Genomic DNA, 19,479 nt, shown 5'->3' with positions numbered 1-19,479 from the left:
GGGGTTGTATAGTAGGTGCATTAGTCACCATCATATATTCAGTTACTGGAGCCATTCGAACTTTTTTACTACCGCCAGTGAGTGGTGGAGGCATTATGTTTTCAGGTTTGTCCATCCATTTGTCGAAGACTCTTGTGAGTATGATATCTAAACAGCTGACAGTAGATAGTTGATATCTAGGTAGTAACTAGGAGTTTTGCCATTGGTCCTTCCATGTGTCTGTCCAAGATTCAAGATTCTTGTTAACATGATATCTCAAGAACGAGCGATTGAATGTTTGTAGGCTTCGTACAGAAATATCTTTGTTACCACAGGATGAACTGATTAGATTTTGAAACTGATTCACACAGCATCAAGGTCACAGCAAGGTCAAATAGCTGAAATAGTTTATCTGCAATACCTTCCTTCACGTTTGAAGTATATTTTCATTGTTCTGCCATGCAAATCAGTAACAAGAAGGACTGCACTTGTTCGTGGTGGAGGAATCCCCGTCGATCCTGTTAGCATTGAGTTTGAGGTGTTATTCCTCAACTAACAATACTTTTTCCTAGTTTTACCAAAATTGTATTTAGATTCAAGTTGACATTTATGCTGGTTTTATGTAAGCTTAAGATTCGGGAGAAACAGTCTGACTATGATTTGAAACCCATTTAATTCAAGTGAGCAGTCAGTGAGGCTTATAATTAGAATAACTCATGATTCATAATGATGCCAACTGTAACAATGGCAATTTAAATAGATTTCCACCATCATTGTTGTGAACCATGGGCTTAGTGAACTAAGAACAGCTGACTGTAGAAGAATATCATTTTTTATTATTGTTCTAGGTCTGTTCTAAGAATTCATTTCCTGCTGTCATTTCTGGCCAAAGAGAATATAAATGCTAATTAAGTCACTTAATGTGACAGATAAGAGGCAAATCGATGATGAAAGTCTGAAATCGAGCTTTTTTGTGTTTTATGAAGATTTTGTATTTTATAAGGAACAGTAGACCACTGAAATTGTATTTGATTGGAGTTAAATGGATTATCGGGCCAGTGTACGAAGTAGGATAATAGAATGTCCATAGTTGTGACGGTGGTGAAAACGTTAATATCCTCACGTTTGAAAATTAAACGTTGTGTCTTGTTGCCGGCGATGTGTCCTTTCTACTCGGATGTGATGATTAAACGCAGCCACAGGCTGGTCTCTGCGTACACTCCTTGCGTTTCAGCCACTTTAAAATGCAGCATGAACAGAGTAGTGCATCTTAAAATGCTACTGTATGTCAAGTCAAAAGTTTGCAAGTAAAAGAAGTAACCACAGTAACCATTTTAACCTTGAATGCTTTCAATTCTGCAGGTGAAACGAAATGCCTGGGGCACAACCAAGTACATGGAGCTTTATATAGTCGCTGACAACACATTGGTAAGCCCCTGATCCCTCTGCACCCACAGCTACAGTAATTAAAGCTGACACAGTCGAAAATGCTATGCAGATTTCACACCCAGAGTTCAGAAACACGTAACTCTGAAGTTTAGGATGGAGGGAGGACGGAGCAGACACGCATTTTAAATGTGATATTCGTAAGGGTTTAGGCTTAGGGTTTATCCTTAGGCTGCTTGTATACAGTAGCCAAGCAAGTGATGTTTAACTGGCTTTCTATTTTCTAATCTTGCTTTGCTCTCGAGCTACGTGTATGCTCATAACTAAATGGACTGACAGTTTTTGATTAAACGAGCTTCACTTAAACAATTTCTATTATTAAATACCTCCAGAGCATTTGGAGAAAGTTCATTGCAACATTTTGTCAGCTTTTTAATCGAACACTTATCACACAATTATTTAGTCTCGTCATATATAAAGGATAGCCTCAATGTTCCAGAGGATGGTGTAAACGAATATATTCACCGCATCTAATTTCTCTTTATGTTGGTCTTTATACACTGGTGCTTGACCTTGCATAACTTACAGCAGTTTCTTTTTCTTTTCTTTCTTTTTTTCTACAATGCCCAGTGGAGAAACATAATCTCATTCGTGTTGAACTTTATTATGGATTTTTAAATGAGACTTTTGTAATGTTGTATTTGTGCACATTTATGAAATAAGTATTTTTAATTTGTTGTCAAACTGTTTCTTTTTAATTTAATAGTACAGAAAGCAAAACAAGGACCTTGAAAAAACTAAACGAAGAATAATGGAAATTGCCAATTATGTTGATAAGGTATGTTACAACATCGCACCTGGTCCTTATTATTGTTTAACTGCATGAAGTTTTATTTACCGTCTCCCCGTTGTTCGGTCACTGGCTCATGATGTGAAATGTAAAATTATGACAGTAGCAGAGTGTATGTGCATGGTGGAATCCACTTCACTGTGTATTACTGTATATATTAAGCTAGACTCTTAATAATTAGTAAATCATTGATTACGGGTGGGTGATATGACAAAAATATTATATACAGTATACAGTGATATACAGTGGGGTCCAAAAGTCTGAAACTACATTGAAATTATGTGGGTTTTTTTATCCCGGGATGTAGAAACGGGTTCCATCTAGCTGTCCATCCGTCTGGTCACATTTTTGTTTACGGGCCATATCTTTAAAACTACTGAAGATACAGTTAGGTCCATATGGACACTGACACAAATTTTGTTTTTTTTTACCTGTTTACTGAAACATATTCAAGTTATAGTTATATAATGGACATGGACATAAAGTCCAGACTTTCAGCTTTCATTTGAGGGTATCCACATTAAAATTGGATGAAGGGTTTAGGAGTTTCAGCTCCTTAACATGTGCCACCCTGTTTTTAAAGGGACCAAAAGTAATTGGACAATTGACTCAAAGGCTATTTCATGGGCAGGTGTGGGCACTTCCTTCATTATGTCATTCTCAATTAAGCAGATAAAAGGCCTGGAGTTGATTTGAGGTGTGGTGCTTGCATTTGGAAGATTTTGCTGTGAAGAAAACATGCGGTCAAAGGAGCTCTCCATGCAGGTGAAACAAGCCATCCTTAAGCTGCAAAAACAGAAAAAACCCATCCGAGAAATTGCTACAATATTAGGAGTGGCAAAATCTTCAGTTTGGTACATCCTGAGAAAGAAAGAAAGAAAGAAAGAAAGAAAGAAAGAAAGAAAGAAAGAAAGCACTGGTGAACTCATCAGTGCAAAAAGACCTGGACGCCCACAGAAGACAACAGTGGTGGATGATCGCAGAATAATTTCCATGGTGAAGAGAAACCTCTTCACAGCAGCAAGTCAGTCACCTGATCTCAACCCAATTGAGCATGCATTTCACTTGTTAAAGACTAAACTTCAGACAGAAAGGCCCACAAACAAACAGCAACTGAAAACCGCTGCAGTAAAGGCCTGGCAGCGTCTGGTGATGTCCATGAGTTCAAGACTTCAGGCAGTCATTGCCAACAAAGGGTTTTCAACCAAGTATTAGAAATGAACATTTTATTTACAATTATTTAATTTGTCCAATTACTTTTGAGCCCCTGAAATGAAGGGATTGTGTTTAAAAAATGCTTTAGTTCCTCACATTTGTATGCAATCATTTTGTTCAACCCACTGAATTAAAGCTGAAAGTCTGAACTTCAACTGCATCTGAATTGTTTTATTCAAAATTCATTGTGGTAATGTACAGAACCAAAATTAGAAAAATGTTGTCTGTCCAAATATTTATGGACCTAACTGTATCTTCATGAAACTTTGTATACATATCAAGCAACATGTGAACTGGTACCTTTTGCTGTTTTGGATTTTTTGAAAAAAAATATATATATTTCAAATATTTACATAAAAAATAGATTTCGACTTAGTTTCTAAGAGCAATGTTCGTTTCCGGAGCATATATCCAAAACTATTCATGATACAGATTTGAAACTTGGTATACATGTTAACAAGGTGATGCAGATGTGCCTTTTCATACTAAGAAATTTGAGACATTTTAATTTTTTATGTTTCCATGGAAACAATTTCAGACCTAGTCTCTCAGGTTAGTTTTAGGGGTAGGTTTTGTTTCCGGAGCAGAACCTGAAAACTATGAGTGGTATGGTCTTGAAAGTTGGTATATGTGTTGATTAAATAATGTATATGTGCCTTTTGATACTAAGAAATGTGAGAAATTTTAATTTTTAGACCAAAGGTCCTGTGGGTTTATACCATGGGCTGCTGAGGTCAGTGTAAAGAGGTAGGGCTGGTTGGTTTCCTGCAGCAGAACTTGAAAAATTTGACAAATAATATCTTGAAACTTGGTATATAGTTGATATATAGGGCGGGGGATATAGATAACTCGGTCTTCTTGTTGTTTCTTGGTTTGTTTTCTTTTTCCATTTAAACAGAACATTTTGAAGAAATAATTAAAACAAAGAAAAGGAAATGTACCAAATCTTAATTATGCAATATTCTGATTGATTTGTTGTTCACTGTTTAAACTGAAGCATATTTGTGGTGTTAACTCACATGTAAGCAGATGTAAATGGAGTATGTGCATTATTATTATTATAACTCCTTTGTACAAAAGATAAGATATTCCTTGGGATTTATCCCTTCCACTGAAGAATTAAGAAATTAAACATCATAATGCAAAATTGAAGTATTTTCTTTCATGGTCTCAGCCTTTTGGGCCCCACTGTATGTAACAAACTCCAAAATAGCATATAATAATATTTGCAAAATATACAAAACACCAGTGCTACAATTATACATAAAACTGTTCGACTGTTCAATGATACTTTTATTTCATTTGCATGAACATAAATTATTTAAATATTTTTATATTTTATATTTATTAAAATATTTTATATATTTGTATTATTTAAATAGTAAATTAAAATAAGGAAAATAAAATGTACAATTTAAAAGATTCAGCACGTTTTTAAGATCAGTGTTTTAATATCAGTATTATTTTAAAAGTTATAAAAGCATGCAGCAATACCCACAATATTTAAAAAAATATATATCTCTGATATTGTTTACCTGTCTCTGATCACATATTGTGTTGTGATTGGTCAGTTTTACAGAGCTCTGAATATCCGGGTGCCTCTAATTGGCATAGAGGTGTGGACAGATCGTGATCAGTGCATTATCAATGAAGAGCCCAACGCCACTCTGTGGTCCTTCCTGCAGTGGAGACAGAAGCTCAAGTCCCGCAAGAAACATGACAACGCACAACTTCTCACGTTAGTCATGAGTCCATGAAGGATCTAAAGCAGTAGAAGACTAGTAAAATAGTAGACCTGCTTCAGATAGAATGTTTCATGTAGCAATGGATTAAAAGCTATAGACTTGGATATAGTCACTTCACATGTCAGGGTGTCTGTTAACCCAATAAAGAGTTATTCATCAATTACTCTGGATATCATGAATACATTTATAGACATCCTTTAAATTTTCCTGAATGTTTCTTCTTGTGTTTTGCATATTGAATCGTATATCATATTGAGATATACAGTTGTGGTCAGAAGTTTACATACAGTGACATGAATGTCATCTTGGATATGAATATCATGGCAATATTTGGGCTTTCAGTAATTTCTTTGAACTGTTCTTTTTCTGTGGCAGATTGTACAGCATACATCTTTAATAAAAAAAAAACAACTAGAATTTGGTGCACAAGTTTTAATTTTCTTTGGGTTTTCTGAAATCAACACAGGGCCAAAATTATACATACAGGGTCAAAAATTTACATACGCTCACTTAGATTATTAATTCAGAGGTGCTGAAACTTCCAAAATGTCTCTTATCTTGCCAAGACTGAGGTCTCTTAACTTCCTGTTAGTGATGATGATTAACTACAGCTGGTAGCTTCTCTGTGCCTTCATAAAACGGGTTTGTTTACAGCACTCATTGGATTGCCCAACACACAATACAATGGGAAAGTCCAAGGAGCTCAGTGCAGATCTGAGAAAGAGGATTGCAGATATACACAACTCCAGAATGTCTCTTGGAGCCATTTCTAAACAACTGCAAATTCCAGAATCAGTTCAAACAATTGTGAGCAAGTTATTGTGAGGTGTAGTCACTTTGCCAAGCCACTTTGTTTCAAGAAAACCTAAACTGTCACCCTCAGCTGAAAGGAAATTGGTTTGGATGGTCAGGAACAACCCGGGAACCCCCATGGTACAGCCCTGCCATGAACTGGAAGCTGATGGATCAGTGTCTCCAGTTCAGATCACCATGGACTAAGAGGCTGCTATCCAGGAAATAACCTCCCGCTCCAAAATTGACACCTTCAAGTTTAACTAAAGGTTGAAGCTGACCACATGGACAAAGAAAAAGCCTTCTGGAGGATAGCTGTATGGTCAGATGAGACAAAGATTGAGTTGTTTGGCCACAATGACCACCACGTACAGAGGAACACTGTACCAGCTGGTGGTGGTGGTAGGATCATCATGCTCTGGGGCTGTTTTGCTGCCAGTGGAACTGGTTCATTGCACAAAGTGGATGGAATAATGAAGAAGGAGGACTATCTCAGAATTCTTCAGCATAAACCATCAGAAATTTGAACACGACTTGGGAGTTACAACAGGACACTGAACCCAAACACGCATCAGAGCTGGTTGTGGAGGATAAAGCAGGCTAACATTAAACTTAAAACAAGTCCTGACTTCAACCCTATTAAAAATATATGGACCGTGCTTATAAGTCGAGTCTATGCCAAGAAAAAAAAAAAAATTTGATTTAACTCTACCATGAAGAGTCATGAAATATCCAACCAGAATTCTGCCAGAAGCTTGTTCATGGTAAACAAAAATGTTTGGTCAAGGTGAATCTTGCGAAGAGACATTTTACCCATACTAGGTGTGCTGTATGTATATTTTTGATCCTGTGTTGATTTCAGAAAACCCAAAGAAAATTAAAACTTGTGCACCAAATTCTAGTGTTTTTTTTTATTAAAGATATATGCTGTACATTCTGCCACAGAAAAAGAACAGTTCAAAGACATTACTGAAAGCCCAAATATTGCCATGATATTCATATCCAAGATGACATTCATGTCGCTGTATGTAAACTTCTGATCACAACTGTACCTGTCTTACTTACCATTTTTCTTATCATTTCCCAGCAATATTCAGTGTCATATTAATGAGAAATCCTACATAGAAGTATTAGAAGCAGCAAACATTGGATTCAAAGTTCCAGAATACAATTCAGCTACAGTAGATGATGCAGTTGGTAGAGACTTGGCTTGGCCAGATCAGGAGCTATGAGATCAGTATTAGCATGAAAGATGAAGCTTTGGCACATGATCTGTTTGAGTGTGGGTAGAGATGGTTTTCCACTGGCATGACTATCAGCGAGTCGCTGAACAGTAATGTAAGAAACCGTTAGCCAAAGTGAATATCCGTCAGTGAAATATGAAATTTAATCAATGAAATGGTTGCACACGATGATGCCAGTCTAGTGAAATTAAGTACTTAGAAACTAGCCTGGCAAGCCAGACTAAATGTGAATATTTAGTCTGGCCTCGATCCGTAGACATTTCCGAAGGGGGTGGGAGGAACAAACCGCTGTCTTTCAAACTGTCTCTGTGCGTATAGGCCAACGCTCTGACCAATCAGCGCAACAGTGACTGTGACGTAGTCAGAGCGACAGAAAGCAGTGGGGGAGGCCTTGAAATAAATAATTTTTCAAAATGCGTATTAATTAATAAACAGGTTCTAGATATTAAGAAATTTGGAGATAAATGACCACAAGTTTGGAGTTTGTACCACATACACTCATTTTTTTTTCCAAGTGTTTTTCAAGGGTTTGCTTAAACTGTTTGAGAGTTTTTATTTAGTGGTCTTTGGTGAAATAATTTCCCTTAAATTTAAAATAACGGGAAAATAAGAAACAATCAAAAAGTAATGTTTCAAAGCTGTTTATTAATTCTTCGTACTGCACAAACTAGCCCATCCTTTTGGCTACGAGCGGAGCCAGCTGGTAGATCAGACTTTTGCCATAGCCGGTCGGCAAAACAGCGAAAACGTCCTTCTTGAAAAGGAATGAGCGGAGAGCCTCTTCCTGCTCATGTTTCAACGAAAACTCCAAGTCTAATTCTTCTAAAACTGATTCCAAAGCGGAGTCAAATGCGCGCTGTTCACTAGCCATAGCCATCTTTCCTGCTGCGCTTTCTCCAGCGTCGCGCAGCTTTGTCATCACTCCTGCAAAAGCCCGCCCAAAGAATCCAAACAAAAACCTTGCGTTGTGATTGGCGGGCACGATTTGATGCCCGGGGTGTTTTTGTTTATATGGTGCGAGGCTAGACCCACTCGCTAGGCAAAAATATTTTTGGCCGCTAGGCGGGTGGGTCTAGTTTACTAGGCTACTTAGAAACACCTTTTTTTGTAAAACCGCGACTTTTTCCTCTTTTTTCAATCACGGTGCTAAACACTGGAACCTCATATGCAAATTAGCTACACCCAGTAATTTCCTTCGTTTAAAGCCTTTCAAGGTTTTTGTTACTAATGTGTACAAGGATCAGGTAATTAATGTTTTTGATACTGACAGGCCTTGTTCGTGGGGCCTCTGTCATAATTGTGGTTGCCATTGGTAACAATAGATCTTACTTAAGTTTTTCTTTTGCCTAAGTCCTTTGAAATTGTTAACGTTTTATTAAGGAGGTGCCTTGCACGGGACTCGAGCCTACCCTTCGTTTGCGCCTACCTGCCTTTTTTGCTTTTTTTCATGGTTTTGTTGCATTTCCATATCTTGTAAATTTGTAGTTTTGTTGTTTGAAGGACAATAAAGCTGTAAAAAAAAAAGAAAGAAAGAAAGAATGAAAGAAAGTAGACAACCAAAAAAGTCAACATGGTAAAAAAAAAAAGGTCATATAGTTTAATAAATCTTTTGCACCATTGACGATCATATATTGATTCTAAACACTGATAAGCAATTCATTCTTATTAGAGTTTCATTCAGTTAACTGAAAATCGAGGTTCATGCTAAAGCCCCATCATATACAGGTGGAGAGTTTTAGTCGCTTGGTTTTCTTGCTTTATTAATGATCGATAGCGCTTTTCCTTTTGCTCACTCGCAACAAAAGCTTCCTATCAGGTCGCCACTGTTTCCATCACTCACTCCTGACCATAAGCTCATGCAGTTAATGTGTATTGATGTGTCTTTTCTTCTTCCCTGGCAGGGGGGTGATATTCAAGGGCACTACTATTGGCATGGCTCCCCTTGAAGGCATGTGCAGTCATGAAAATTCTGGTGGCATTAATGTGGTAAGACAGCAAATGGACATATTCTTGGACTCTGCCACTGTACAGTTCTAATCATGTGGGTGTGAACGTGGATGTGTGTGGTTCTAATGCACAAGGGGCTCTGAATAAGAGATCAATGTCACTCTTACAGCTGATTAGGCTCTAATAGGCTCTGTTAGCTTACTTAATGACAGACGAGAGCTGTGAGGAATACTAACATGGCGTGATGGGTTTGACATTTTCACAAAAAGTGAACAGATTTATATTAATTACAAACATTACACTTATCATTTCTTATAATTGCATCTGAGGCTTTTAGGATATTTGACGCTTCATGAAGCAGACTTGAGTGTAAGAGTGCTGGATATGTGCTGTACATTGGAAACAGTTTTCATATGTGCTCCATATGTGCAATCGAAAGGGTTTTTCAAGGTCAGTACAAACATGATGTGCTTGAATGCTTTATCCATGCTGTCTATAAAATCAGACAATTACAGTACTGTTTTCACTGGTTCCTAAAGGACGGCCTCATTGTGGCAGGGCATGTGTATTGTCCCCTGCACATGACAGTTAATCTTTTCTACTGTTGTATATAAAATCAATGATACATGCTCATCATCAAATCATCATCCAGTAAGAAAGAGAGAGAGAGAGAAAGAGCTTCCTTCAAGTACAAATCTGAACCATTTCGAACAGTATATTTCCCCAGAGATAATCCAGTTCCTCCTATATGTTTATTCAGATCAAAGCACCATTTACTGACTAAGAAAGCAATCGAACCGACAAATTTTGCAAATACACAGTAAAAAGATCATTTCACATTTTTTTTTATCTGTAAGAAGAAATATGCTGTTATTGCTTCATATTCTCCGAGGGTATGCTCAACAAAAAATGGATATATTATGCGCATTAGGCATGATGAAGCTATCGCGCACCCTGTTTCCTTTCAAGTCAAATAAGAGAGATGAAATCTTTTACTTCAAGTTCTATATAATGGGGCGTGAGAAAAAGAAAGTATATAAATGCTGAAAATGTGAGCACAAGTTCTTACGAAGAATATAACTGAAAAAAGTCAACATGTCAAAGACAAGGTAGGTCTTTTTATTTGAAGGTTGAAGAAAATGAATATGTATAATTATTCTACACACAGGACACGTTTTCGATGGAATAAAAACATGTATTCGATTCCCTTCTAGCGGGTTTCATTCATTTGGTTCGATAGCATGCAATATTCGTAGCATATCGCTTATCCTACGTGTATTACGTCACTCGACCCAATGGAGAATGAGCGTTGAATATGGTTTACGATATTGCACGGTTGTCAAGGCAACATGACGTCACATGTCAGAGACGTAAAACTTCCGCGCTAGTAAGTGACTGTGACAATTTGTAAACAAACATGGCCGCCAGGTTTGCGTCGTTAAATACAGAAGATTTTGAGAGAATTTTGAAAGAGAAAGACGCGTCGAACACCAGAAAGGAATGTGTACGTGTTATTAGAATAAGAATATTGACTGTCGTATATTTTTTGTCGTATATCAGATATATTCCATTAGCATGATATTAAACGCCTTGAAGACGAGCTGAATATCATGCTAGCTGAATGGAATATATCTGATATACCACTCAACGCTAGCCAATATTATTTAAATATTATATGACACTTACAGTGCATCATTGCATGCTTACTTGTCCGCAGTCTCATAAAGATGTTTACAGAAGGACAAAATGAATAACAAATTGATCTAAAATGCAAACATGCTTTTTAACATAAAGGAGCACATTATACTCCTTACATCAAATGTCAATCATGGCATGTTTTTTAAAGGAAATTGTGCCTTTCTCTTGTTTCGCTGCCATTATACTTTGCATAAATGGACAGAATAAACATTCCTGGAAGCTTATTTCTTGATATAGAAGGCCTGACAAATTTTCTCATATTTGGTTTGAAAAATGAATGAAGAATGAAATGATTACAGGACTGACCAGGGGCTACAGTTCCCCCAGCTATTACATTCTCTGAATCCTAAACAGCCCTTAGCCTTTCTAACTCTAATGGACTGTAATAGCACAGGGATACGTTGTAATCTCCACAAACCTAATCACCATTGACAGGGTATTCCAAGTGGCTGCTCGTCCCTGAGCGGCTGCCCCATCCCCTGTGACTGCTAATAGCCTATAATTGATGTCGAAATATCTAATGCTCCAAGTGCCTGTTTTGTTCTGACTGATTAGAAAATTGATTCACACATGCCAGACCACACATTGAAACCTAAATGCCTCCTGAGATAGAGATGTGAACTCTGTAAGCTTTCGAATGCAGAAACTTCTCAGCCACAAGTGTGATAATTCCTGCAGGATCATTCGGATTTGCCCATTGGGGCAGCTGCCACCATGGCTCATGAGATTGGCCATAACTTTGGCATGAGCCATGACCATGAAGGTTGCTGTGTGGAAGCCACGGCCGAGCAGGGAGGCTGCGTGATGGCAGCAGCTACAGGGTAAGTGCCATCAGGCTAATCCATGCTGGCCAGCCTCTACTGTTTCCATATGGAATAACAAAAATGGCCTCGGGGACTTTGCCTGAATTTCTTCCATTTATGTTCCTTTATCCAATCTCCTGCAATGATAGTGACAATTTACCTGCCCAACAGGCATCCATTCCCTAAAGTCTTCAGCCGCTGTAGCAAGAAGGACCTGGATAACTACTTCCAGAAAGGAGGAGGGATGTGCCTGTTCAACATGCCTAACATGAAGGACCTGGTGGGAGGGAAGAGGTGCGGGAACGGCTTCGTAGAGGAAGGGGAGGAGTGTGACTGCGGAGAACCTGAGGTTAGCGCCCCCCCCCCCCCCCCCCCCCCCCCACACACACACACACACACACACACACACATGCCTTACTATCCTTGTAGTAGGACCCTTCCACTGACATAATTATTAATACAGATAATTAATGCTAGGCCTGCACCTAATAACTCTAACCTTAATCTTAATTAAAAAAAATACATCTGCAGGTTCTGTAAATAAGCAGTTATTCTCATAGGGACCAGCTAAATGTCCCCACAACGTCAAAACTGCCAGATATTAATAATAATAATAATAATAATAATAATAATAATAATACATTCTTAAAGTGCATTACATAAAATCTCAATGCTCTTACAATATAAGAAAAATATTTAGAATTATCACATTAATAGCCTGGCACCATGATGTCAGTCTCATAACATGGCAAATTGAATAGTGATAGTAATATAAAATAATTAACAATTATTCCACGAAATCAAGTAGTAAATGAGCCGATAGCCAACGAGGCACGTAGCACCGAGTCGGCTATAAGCCATGTACGACAAGATTGAGAGGAATAACTGTTTTATTCTATCCACATTCACTGGATTTTGAGAAACGGAGCATTTTTATTTTTATTTTTTGCAAATTCGATGAATAAAAACTTTACACAAAACGTCCGACAGAATCATTTCCGCTTAGAATGTAAACAAACCGGCAAAATGACAGGAGCAATTTGTGAAAAATGGTATAATAATAATTCTTGAAAAATAAAAAAGATGCGTTCTTATCATCAAATACTTTTATTCCATATTTTGCTGCTTTTTTGTATTTCTGGTGGTTTTATTTTCAAGTAGAGTTTTTATTTCGTCCTCGGTTGGTTTAGCAACACACTCCGCCATTTTCTTCTCCTGCTTCCTCTTCTTCTTCATTTTCTTCAGGGTTTTTTGTTTGGCGGTTGGCAAACCAACTTAAAGTGCTGATGACACGTTTTTGACATCTTTGGCAATGTTTTATAACATAAAAAGTAATTCCCGATGATCCATATATTAATTCACGAAGGCGCCTATTTTACAAGTTATGATAAAAAAAACGCGGCTATTTGGGCAAATTTGACGGGGCTGCAGCACCCAGGAGACGGAGGAGGAGGAGGGGCTATATGACGTCAGCGAAAGAACCTTCCTCCTCACTTACCAGTTTATTGTTGATAAATATATATATATATATATATATATATATATATATATATATATATATATATATATATATATATATATATATTAGTTATTATGCCTTCGCGTTGTGTTGCCGGCTTTTGCTCCAAAACCTACAAGGATGGGGTAAGTTTATTCAAGCTTCCCAGAGATCCCGAGCTGCATGCGAAGTGGGTGAAGCAAGTCAGGCGCACTCGTGACAAGTGGGAGCCCTCACCAACATCCGTCCTGTGCTCTGAACACTTCGATTTGGATTGTCTTGACACCCTTCCCAGCTTAAAAGAATCTCTTGGGTGTTCAGTTCAGCACAAACGTGTGTTACTACCATCAGCAGTGCCTACACAGTGTTGCCAGATTGGGAGGTTTCCCGCCCAGTTGAGCGGTTTCAAGTGCATTTTGGTGGGTTTTGAACATATTTTGGGCTGGAAAACGTCAGCAGTATCTGTTGCCAGTATCTGCTGAAGTTTTCCAGCCCAAAATATGTTCAAAACCCACCAAAATGCACTTCAAACCGCTCAACTGGACGGGAGACCTCCCAATCTGGCAACACTGCCAGTATTCCGGAGGGGGTCTACTAGTAGCTATGCCGGATCCAAAGACAGTCCTCCTGTCAGAACATGTGTTGTGAAACGACATAAGATAAAGGTACGTAGAGCTATAGATTCTACATGATAATCATAAATGTAATCATAAAGTCGGCGTGATATCAGTCATGTATTTGCTTGTGAAAGCTTGCGGCTTTCATGTAACTGCCGCCTAGCAACGAGAGGCAAAGGGTAAAGAGGGTAGGCTATCATAGATTCTATTCGGAAGAGATCAACACAATTCTAGACTCCCAGAAGAGGAAGAGCTAGCACTAGAGAGTTCACCGGCGTTTTCATGCGCCATTTCCATTGAGTAGAACCAGAGTAGAACAGCCAGTGAACCGCAGCGTGTTCTTCTGCTGACGTCACAACATGGCCGCGAGCCACGGACCCAGTTTTCTTGCACTGTGCAATTAAAAGTTGGATATTCGCGTAACAACAGCTTCTTTTCACGTAATTATAACAGAAATCTAACATGTTTGCCATGTTGTATAGTTTATTTAAGAAATTGCATAGAGTCATGTTCGTGTCATCAGCACTTTAAAGGTGCATTACCGCCACCGACTGGGCTGGGGTGTGGAGCAGGAGATATCGGGAAAAAACTAGTCTTTTAGCTATTTCTGTTTCTTTTAAATACTTGATAACAAAGCCACCATTTTGCTTTTCTCTACTCATGGTATATGAGCTGATATCCTAGTAGTAGAGTAGCCAATCAGAGCATGCGGCTGCTCATGTTAAGTGAATGTGGCTAGAATAATATCAAATATATTAAGATAAAAAACAAAACAAAACGTGCACACACAATGCGTCTAAGCAAATCAAAATGTCTTGAAAATACACAAATGCATCTATTAGTTTTCATTACGAGATGATAAATAAATATAATATTAAAATATAAGACATTAGTTGTAGAACAGGACTTGCTTGAAGTGAGTAAAAGTGCTCAGAAATCGGCGTAATAGTTTTATACTCGTTTAATGAGAAATAGATCGATTCAATTAGGCTAATGTTTCTGTCATGTTGTAGCAATACAAGATACACATCTAATTTACAAAATGCACTATTCGGTCAATTATTCTACATAAAGAGGTTTGATGAAGTCGAAATTTCCGACTCTGAATGGAATCCTTGTTTGTTAGCAGATAATTTATATCTAATTTCTGGGTTTCATCTTTAAACAGTGGGAGCAGATGGTCAAGCTAAGTGCACTTACTCAAAATGTAATTCAAAAAAAAATAATAATAATAAAAACGAAACACAACGAGTGACAGAAATGTGGAGCGGAAAGGAAAATTTCATCTTCCTGCAGAGCTGCAATTGGCAGGTTGTCAGGGCTCATATTCTGGATGGATGGTTTACCATCTGGTGTAGGTAGACTTGGGTAGCCGTTCCTAATTATACATTAGCACCTGGACTTTTATTAGGGTTGCTGTATACCTCAGTCTCTCCACAGTGCATTATGCTAAAAAGCGTGTGTTGTGTACCGGTATTTATTACATTTACCATTGCAGTCCTGAAAGCGGCCTGCAGGCTGCGTTAGGAGGAAATGAATGTGCACATTGTTAGACGTACCCTAAGGCAACTTTTTAACGCACCATACATACATATGTGGCTGTTCTGCACTCTGTTCAGCTCGAGACAGATTTACCACCACTGGTCCTCCTAAGCATTGCTGTGGGTGTGCTAATTATTCTTATTTGCGCTTCGTCTCTCGCCACCTGCTCATTTGTATTTGTATAGAAATTGGCACTTGAGCTTACTTTGCACAACATTTCTGTACCTGTACGGTATGTGTGTGTAGTATATGTTGAGCTACATCGGTGTGTTAGCTCGTACTGTATAATTAATGGGTGTAAAAGCTCTCAGTCTGTGAGTACCCTTCTGCTTCGGCGTCACTATAGTGACATGCATCATCTCTGACTAGCGGCGTTCAGGTTATTATTATTATTATTAATTTTATTTTTTTTAACTCTGTCACAGTGATCAAAACCATTATGTTTGCCACCCACGGCTGATATGCCGGCGATATGAATGTGTGTGTGATCTTGGGGTCGTTGTGAATAACTCGACTTGTGCTAAGTGACTGAGTGTGTAGGTACAGGGTCACACAGTGATGTGCTTCAGCAGCAGAAGCACAGAGGTGGCTTATGTGTGTGTGTGTGTGTGTGTGTGTGTGTGTGTGTGTGTGTGTGTGTGTGTGTGTGTGTTCATCCTCCTACAGGAATGTACGAATGACTGCTGCCATGCCAGTAACTGCACTCTGAAGCAGGATGCACAGTGTGCCCACGGCGTTTGCTGTGAAGGCTGCAAGGTCTCTGACTGTCATCACACTATTTCTGTTTCTTTCCTTCCCTGTTGCCCTCTCGCTTCCTTTGTTCCACATGCTCTGCTGTTCTGAATCGCTCTTCAATGTGTCAGTCTCTCACACAAACATGCGCACGTCTGATCCATTGTCTTCCATTCATTTCTTGAGTTGTCACTTCTGTCATGCGTATATCCCAGTCTGCTTCTCAATGTACAATACAGACAAATGTGCTGCTGTGATGTGAATGCCCATGTGACCTCACTGTCTCTGCGCTCTCAGCTGAAGCAGGCAGGTACGATGTGCCGTAGTGCAGCTGGCTCATGTGACCTCCCCGAGTACTGCACAGGTGGATCACCTTACTGCCCCTCTAACGTTTACCTCCTGGATGGATCCTCATGCCAGTACGGCCACGCCTACTGCTATAACGGCATGTGCCTCACTCACGAGCAACAGTGCCTGCAGCTGTGGGGCTACGGTGAGAACACACACTTCATGCAATATCAACAGGATGGATTTTCAGTCCTGTCAAACCTCTAGGCTCATATCAAGCCACAGAAACAGTAAGAACAGACACACACACGCTCCTATCTACTGCTCGCACTGGGTAACAGATATATTATTATTATCATTATTATAGGTGGCACGGTGGTGTAGTGGTTAGCACTGTCGCCTCACAGCAAGAAGGTCCGGGTTCGAGCCCCGTGGCCGGCGAGGGCCTTTCTGTGTGGAGTTTGCATGTTCTCCCCGTGTCCGCGTGGGTTTCCTCCGGGTGCTCCGGTTTCCCCCACAGTCCAAAGACATGCAGGTTAGGTTAACTGGTGACTCTAAATTGACCGTAGGTGTGAATGTGAGTGTGAATGGTTGTCTGTGTCAGCCCTGTGATGACCTGGCGACTTGTCCAGGGTGTACCCCGCCTTTCGCCCGTAGTCAGCTGGGATAGGCTCCAGCTTGCCAGAGGTGTGTTTGGAGGAGTAAAGGTGAGGCATTCAACCCCAAGAACACTGTACCAACTGTTAACCAACTGTTAAGCATAGTTAAACAAAGTGGATGGAATAATGACGAAGGAGGACTACCTCAGAAATCTTCAGCATAACCTCAAACCATCAGCTAGACAGCTGAAACATGGACACAATTGGGTGTTCCAACAAGACAATGACCTCAAACACATCGGAGCTGGTTGTGGAATGGATAAAGAAGGTTAACGTTAAGCTTTTAGAATGGCCTTACCAAAGTCCTGACCTCAACCTGATCAAAAATATATGGACTGTGTTAATAGTTGGGACCATTGCGAGGAAACCAACAAATTTAATTGAGCGCTCCTAAATCTGTTCTGGGTGATTTCAGAAAACCCAAAATAAAATAAATTTTGTGCACCAATTTTTTTTTTCAATTAAAGATGTATATTGTACAATCATTCTTCCTCGGGGGCGGCACGGTGGTGTAGTGGTTAGCACTGTCGCCTCACAGCAAGAAGGTCCGGGTTCGAGCCCTGGGGCTGGTGAGGGCCTTTCTGTGCGGAGTTTGCATGTTCTCCCCGTGTCCGCGTGGGTTTCCTCCGGGTGCTCCGGTTTCCCCCACAGTCCAAAGACATGCAGGTTAGGTTAACTGGTGACTCTAAATTGAGCGTAGGTGTGAATGTGAGTGTGAATGGTTGTCTGTGTCTATGTGTCAGCCCTGTGATGACCTGGCGACTTGTCCAGGGTGTACCCCGCCTTTCACCCGTAGTCAGCTGGGATAGGCTCCAGCTTGCCTGCGACCCTGTAGAACAGGATAAAGCGGCTAAAGATAATGAGATGAGATGAGATGAGACATTCTTCCTCGGAAAAAAAAAGTTCAAAGAAATAATTGAAAGCACATTATTTCCATGACGTTCATGTCCATGATGAGTGTATGTAAACTTCTGACCGCAACAGTACACCTTATTAATCTGACAAAAAATATCTGTCGGATTTATAGCCGAACTGCATTTGTGTTGGAGTAATACACAGCAAGTATACTGCAAAGCCAGAATTATAAGAAGTTGAAGCATTTTGGATTGAGTTTATTGTCTTATGACTTTTGTTTACAATCATAAAATTACACAGATTTCATTAATGCGCATTTTGAAATTGCCACTTTGTAATTAGATTTTCTGTCATTTCCATCAGCCCTTCTGTTTCATTACCTCCGCCAAGGAGGTTATGTTTTCGGTAGCGTTGGCTTGTTTGTTTGTCGGTTGGTTTGCCTGTTAGCAACTGTGGCAGCGGGGGCGTGGTCAAGCGTCGGTCTGTGACCGGAGGGCGGAGTCAGGGAAGGTAAGTGGCAGAATCACTACACCTGATGTTGGTTAATCTGTGTTTGTGTGTCTTCCCCAGTGACCACGCCCTATATAAGGAGAGAGAGAGAGAGAGAGAGAGAGAGCAGAGGAAGGAGGCTCCCTCCCAACCACAACGCATGTGTGGGATAGTGTGAGTGAGTGAAAGCTGAAAAGCTAAATTAAGTAGAATAAAAAGTGTTCTTTGTGGAACTTAATAATCCTGGCCTGCCGTCTTTCTGTGCTCCACTTATACGAACTGCCACAGTGGTGCCGAAACCCGGGAAATTCGAGCGCAGAAAGACGGCAGGCCAGGATTAAGTTCCACAAAGAACACTTTTTATTCTACTTAATTTAGCTTTTCAGCTTTCACTCACTCACACTATCCCACACATGCGTTGTGGTTGGGAGGGAGCCTCCTTCCTCTGCTCTCTCTCTCTCCTTATATAGGGCGTGGTCACTGGGGAAGACACACAAACACAGATTAACCAACATCAGGTGCAGTGATTCTGCCACTTACCTTCCCTGACTCCGCCCTCCGGTCACAGACCGACGCTTGACCACGCCCCCGCTGCCACAGCAACATTACGGAAAAAATTATGAATGGATTGCTCTGAAATCTTTTTTCCAGAGGTGTGACTGGGCACAAGTAACAATCCATTAAATTTTGGCGGTGATCCGGATCACCGTCTGGATCCCGGAATTTTTTAAAGGATTCTTGGCGGAGGTCTGCGCTGTCCGAGTGCTTTTCTAGTTTATGTGTAGAAAATGAGGTGGAAAAAACACAGTCAGTCACTAAATAAGAGCCATCCTTCAAAAATTCTCTCGAGAAGCACAAATTTGTTCTAATTTGCTGCCTTAATTGAGCAGTTGTAGGATTTTTTTTTTCTTTCAGCCTCGCTGATCAAATACTGGTTGAATGTGCTGGTTGCAGAGCTCCTCTCCAACTGTCTGTGGGCTTCAGTCCAGTTAAACCTCTCAGCTGACATCAAGCCACAGATCAGAACAGACATGCAATCTGTGTTCAGCACACACTCGCCACTGCTCGCTCTGTGTGCACGGCACATCACAGTGATTGTCATATTGGCACATGCATTTTTAATGATTTGCTTTTGTACTG

The 19,479-nt window shown here is 39.8% G+C and overlaps 1 protein-coding gene across 2 annotated transcripts in view; it reads left to right on the top strand.

Moving 5' to 3' along the window:
- The window catches only part of adam19a (ADAM metallopeptidase domain 19a), a 193,864-nt gene that overhangs the window by 140,576 nt on the left and 33,809 nt on the right, over positions 1 to 19,479 (top strand). For both annotated transcript variants that reach the window (XM_060918023.1, XM_060918024.1), the window contains 8 exons: positions 1,342 to 1,407; positions 2,132 to 2,203; positions 5,002 to 5,168; positions 9,113 to 9,197; positions 11,535 to 11,677; positions 11,831 to 12,008; positions 15,983 to 16,072; positions 16,346 to 16,541. In XM_060918023.1, the coding sequence (XP_060774006.1) occupies positions 1,342 to 1,407; positions 2,132 to 2,203; positions 5,002 to 5,168; positions 9,113 to 9,197; positions 11,535 to 11,677; positions 11,831 to 12,008; positions 15,983 to 16,072; positions 16,346 to 16,541 (997 nt within the window). The remainder of the gene's footprint in view (positions 1 to 1,341; positions 1,408 to 2,131; positions 2,204 to 5,001; positions 5,169 to 9,112; positions 9,198 to 11,534; positions 11,678 to 11,830; positions 12,009 to 15,982; positions 16,073 to 16,345; positions 16,542 to 19,479) is intronic.

The sequence above is a fragment of the Neoarius graeffei genome, chromosome 1, assembly GCF_027579695.1.
Source record: "Neoarius graeffei isolate fNeoGra1 chromosome 1, fNeoGra1.pri, whole genome shotgun sequence".
Lineage (NCBI taxonomy): Eukaryota > Metazoa > Chordata > Actinopteri > Siluriformes > Ariidae > Neoarius > Neoarius graeffei.
The sequence above is the reverse complement of the archived record's forward strand: the minus strand, read 5'-3'. Positions and strand labels throughout refer to the sequence as shown.